General features: G+C 49.2%; 1 protein-coding gene across 4 annotated transcripts in view; it reads left to right on the top strand.

The window, feature by feature from the left end:
* Positions 1 to 338: 338 nt before the first annotated feature.
* Positions 339 to 3595, top strand: part of FKBP9 (FK506 binding protein 9, 63 kDa) — a 93084-nt gene continuing 89827 nt past the window's right edge. For 2 of the 4 annotated variants that reach the window (XM_006832148.1, XM_006832146.1), the window contains exon 1: positions 463 to 695. In XM_006832148.1, coding sequence (XP_006832211.1) covers positions 463 to 695 — 233 coding nt within the window. Of the gene's footprint in view, positions 696 to 3595 lie in introns of all 4 variants that reach the window. The other 2 variants (XM_006832147.1, XM_006832145.1) reach the window with 2 other exon arrangements.

The raw sequence follows: 3595 nt of genomic DNA, 5'->3' as shown, positions 1-3595 counted from the left end.
CCTCGGCCACGTAGGAGCCTCTCTTGGCCCCACATCTACAGTCTCGAGGCACAAGCGACAAAGGCAAAATGCATTCCTCTCTCAACTTGGGGCCTGTCCGAAGGAGTGCACGATTTCTCTCTAGGGGATAAGTCCAGATTTGGGTTCCTTCCTAAGTTCCCAGGCCTCCCGGGCGAGAAAACTAGGAGGGCCTGACCGGGTCTGGGAGACGCGGGGCGCAGCAGGCCCGCCCCCGGCGCGCGGTCCCGGCTCCTCCCCTGGCTCGGATGTGGCTGAGGGGTGGGGGGCAGGAGGAGACCGGGTAGTTACTGCTGCTCGGGAAGGGCCGGGATTCTTTTTCCACGTTTGCAAACGCAGCTGCGCATCCAGGCCCGGACCCTCGCTGCCGGAATTCCCGTGCGCCCTCGACAGTTCCTCGCCGCGCCTCCCGGCCGCTCCCCGTTCCTCTCCTCACCGCTCCCAATGGGTTTCAGGGCCAGAGGCTGGCGGCCCCCTCTGCCGCCGCTGCTCCTACTGCTGCTCTGGGTGACTGGGCAGGCGGCTCCCGTGGCGGGCCTGGGCCTGGGCCCGGACACGGAGCTGCAGATTGAGCGGCGCTTCGTGCCAGACGAGTGCCCGCGCACTGTGCGCAGCGGCGACTTCGTGCGCTACCACTACGTGGGCACCTTCCCCGATGGCCAGAAGTTCGACTCCAGGTACCGCGCCCTTTGCACCCAGGCCGGTCTCCAAAGGGTGCAGTGCACGCTCTCTTTCCTGCTTCCCAGTCTCCGGACTGGCCTTTCACTCCCGAAGGACCTCCCTGAGCTCCGCCCAGGGAACCCCGCACCCTTTCCTTTCCCTCCTCCCACCCGGCTTGCTCCCCAGACCCCAAATCTCACAGTCCGAGGGATAAGCCTCGAGGCCTGTGCGCTTCCCTGCAATGCCTGCCCGCCTGTATTGGAATTTGAAAACCTTGCGCTGGGGGGGATTGAGACACAGATCACGCCTTTCCTCTCCTCCCAGCTCTTTTACACGCGCGAAATCTACATAAAATGGCCTTTCTGTGAAACCCCTGCGACTAGAAGAGATAGGTTCCCTCCTCCCCTTACATCTCTTTTCTGATGCACTGACGATTATGAAGAAGATGATAACAATTCACACTTATTATAGTGTGCCAGGCATAGCACTTAGTACTTTCCCCGTGGCTGTGCAGTCAATTCTGACACGTGTTACAGGCTAGAACTGCCCCGTAGCGTTGTATTGCTGTAATCGTCACAGACGACTGCCAGACCTCTTCTTTGTAGTACCGCTGGGAGCGTTCTAACCAAGTAGCCCAGCACAAACCTTTTGCACAACCCAGGGACCCTAAATGCTTTGTTGTTATGTGCTGTCGAGTCGACTCCGACCCATAGCGACCTTGTATAGGGTTTCCCAGGAGCAGCCTGGTGAGCCTGAACCACCGACTTTGCAGTTCAAACGGCTTTGCAGTGTGGTGCATTAACCCATAGCGCCACACCAGGACTCCTAAGTGCTTTACATAATATTAATTTAATTCTTACAACAATCCTATCCTGACCCCCATTTTACCAGTAACTGAAGACTTAGAAGCTTAAAAGATAATAACAAAGCGTGTTTAATGGTGGAGTCAATTTCTAACCTAGAATCTGAGTGCAACCACCACCTTATACTGCCCGCCACTCAGGCCTTCCAGAAACCTACTGGGAGGGAACGAGCTCTCCGGGTGAGCCTAAGCAGCCACCCAGCTTTGTGGCCCTGCCCTATGCCTTAAACCCTACACCAGGACTGTGCATTTTCCTTCGATTCTGCCCCAAGATCACAACACCTCACTCCAATTTATTGAGATACAATTCATATACGATACAATTCACTTATTGAAAGTGTACAATTCAGTGATTTTTAGTCTATTTAAAGAGTTGTGCAACCATCACTACATTCTAATTCCAGAAGAATTTCATTGTTCCTTAAAAGAACCCCCAAAGCCATTTGCAGTCACACCCCACTTTTTCCCTTCTGGTCCAGTGGATTCTGACTCACAGAGACCTATAGACCTGAGTAGAACTATTGCATACGTTTTCTGAGACTGTAAATCTTTACGGAAGCAAACAGTCTCCTCATCTTTTTCCCTCATGGCAGTTGAAAGGTTTGAAACACTTTTTAATTAACAGTCCAATGCTTAAACCACTGTGCCACCAGGATTCCTCCCCAGTCCTAGGCTACCACTAATTTACTTTCGATTTCTAGGATTTGCTTATTCTGGATGTTTCATATGATTCTGTTTATATGAATTATCCAAAGTATGTGCTTTTTTGTGACTGGTTTCTCTCACTTAACATAATGTTTTCAAGATTCATACATGTTCTATCATATATCAGCATTTCATTTCTTCTTATTGCAGAATAACATTCCACTGTCTGCATATGTCATATTTTATGTATCCATTCATTGGTTGGTGGACATTTGAGTTGTTTCTAATTTGGGGCTATTATGAATAATGATGTTTCTGTATCTAAGAGTGGAATTGTCTGTGAAAACCTTCTGAGGAATTGCTACATTGTCTTCCAAAGTGGCTTAACCACTTAACATTCTCACCAGCAAAGTGACAGGGTCCAAGTGTCTTCACCTCCTGACCAACACTTGTTATTGTCTGTCTTTTTATTACAGCCATCCTAGTGGGCTGTAGTGGAGTCCTGGTGTGGTGCTGCAGAATACACACTGGACTGCTAACTGCAAGGTCGGCAATTCAAACCCACCAGCCACTCCTTGGGAACCCTATACAGGGTTGCTATGAGTCGGAATTGACTCAACAGCATGCAACAACAGTGGGGTGAGATGGTATTTCATTATGGTTCGCATTTTTATTTCCCCAAGTGACTGCACTGTCAGCGGTTCAAACTCGCCAGATGCTCCTTGGAAACCCTTTATATAAACTGGAATTGGCTCAACTACGCTTAACAACAACCGACTCACCAACACCTAAAAACAACAGTGACTAATGATGTTGAACATCTTTTCATGTGTTTACTGATGATTTGTGTATCTTTTTTATCAGTTACTTCTTTAGTTAGAAACTAAAGAGAAGAAATGTTTGCTGGCACTGATGGTAATCAATAATTCCCATTAGAACAGGCTGTCTAATACTTTCTATTCTGCAGGCAACCAATGTGAGACACTGAGGGACAGTGGAAAGCACACCGAGGAGCTGCTGTCCATTCATTAAATGTGTATGCAGTGTCTGCCCCTGAAGATTTGCATCCTCCTTGTCCTTGTAATATGCTGTTGTTACTTGTTGCTATCCTGTTGGTTTTCACTCATAGCGACTTTATGCACAAAAGAACAAAACACTACCCGGTCCTCTGTGACTGCCATTGTCACAATTGTTGTTAAACTTCAGCCCACTGCTGCTGCCACTATGTCAATCCATCTCAGTGGGGTCTTCTTCTTTTTTGCTGACCCTCTGGTAGCATAGTGGTTACGAATCGGGCTGCAAACCTTAAGGTCAGCGGTTCGAAACTACCAGCCGCTCCGTGGGAGAAAGATGAGGCTTTCTACTCCCGTAAAGACTTACACCCTCAGAAATCCTGTACAGGGTCGCTAT

Source organism: Chrysochloris asiatica, unplaced genomic scaffold (genome assembly GCF_000296735.1).
Source record: "Chrysochloris asiatica unplaced genomic scaffold, ChrAsi1.0 scaffold00006, whole genome shotgun sequence".
Lineage (NCBI taxonomy): Eukaryota > Metazoa > Chordata > Mammalia > Afrosoricida > Chrysochloridae > Chrysochloris > Chrysochloris asiatica.
Note: the sequence above shows the minus strand (reverse complement) of the source record. Positions and strands in the feature narration are given on the sequence as shown.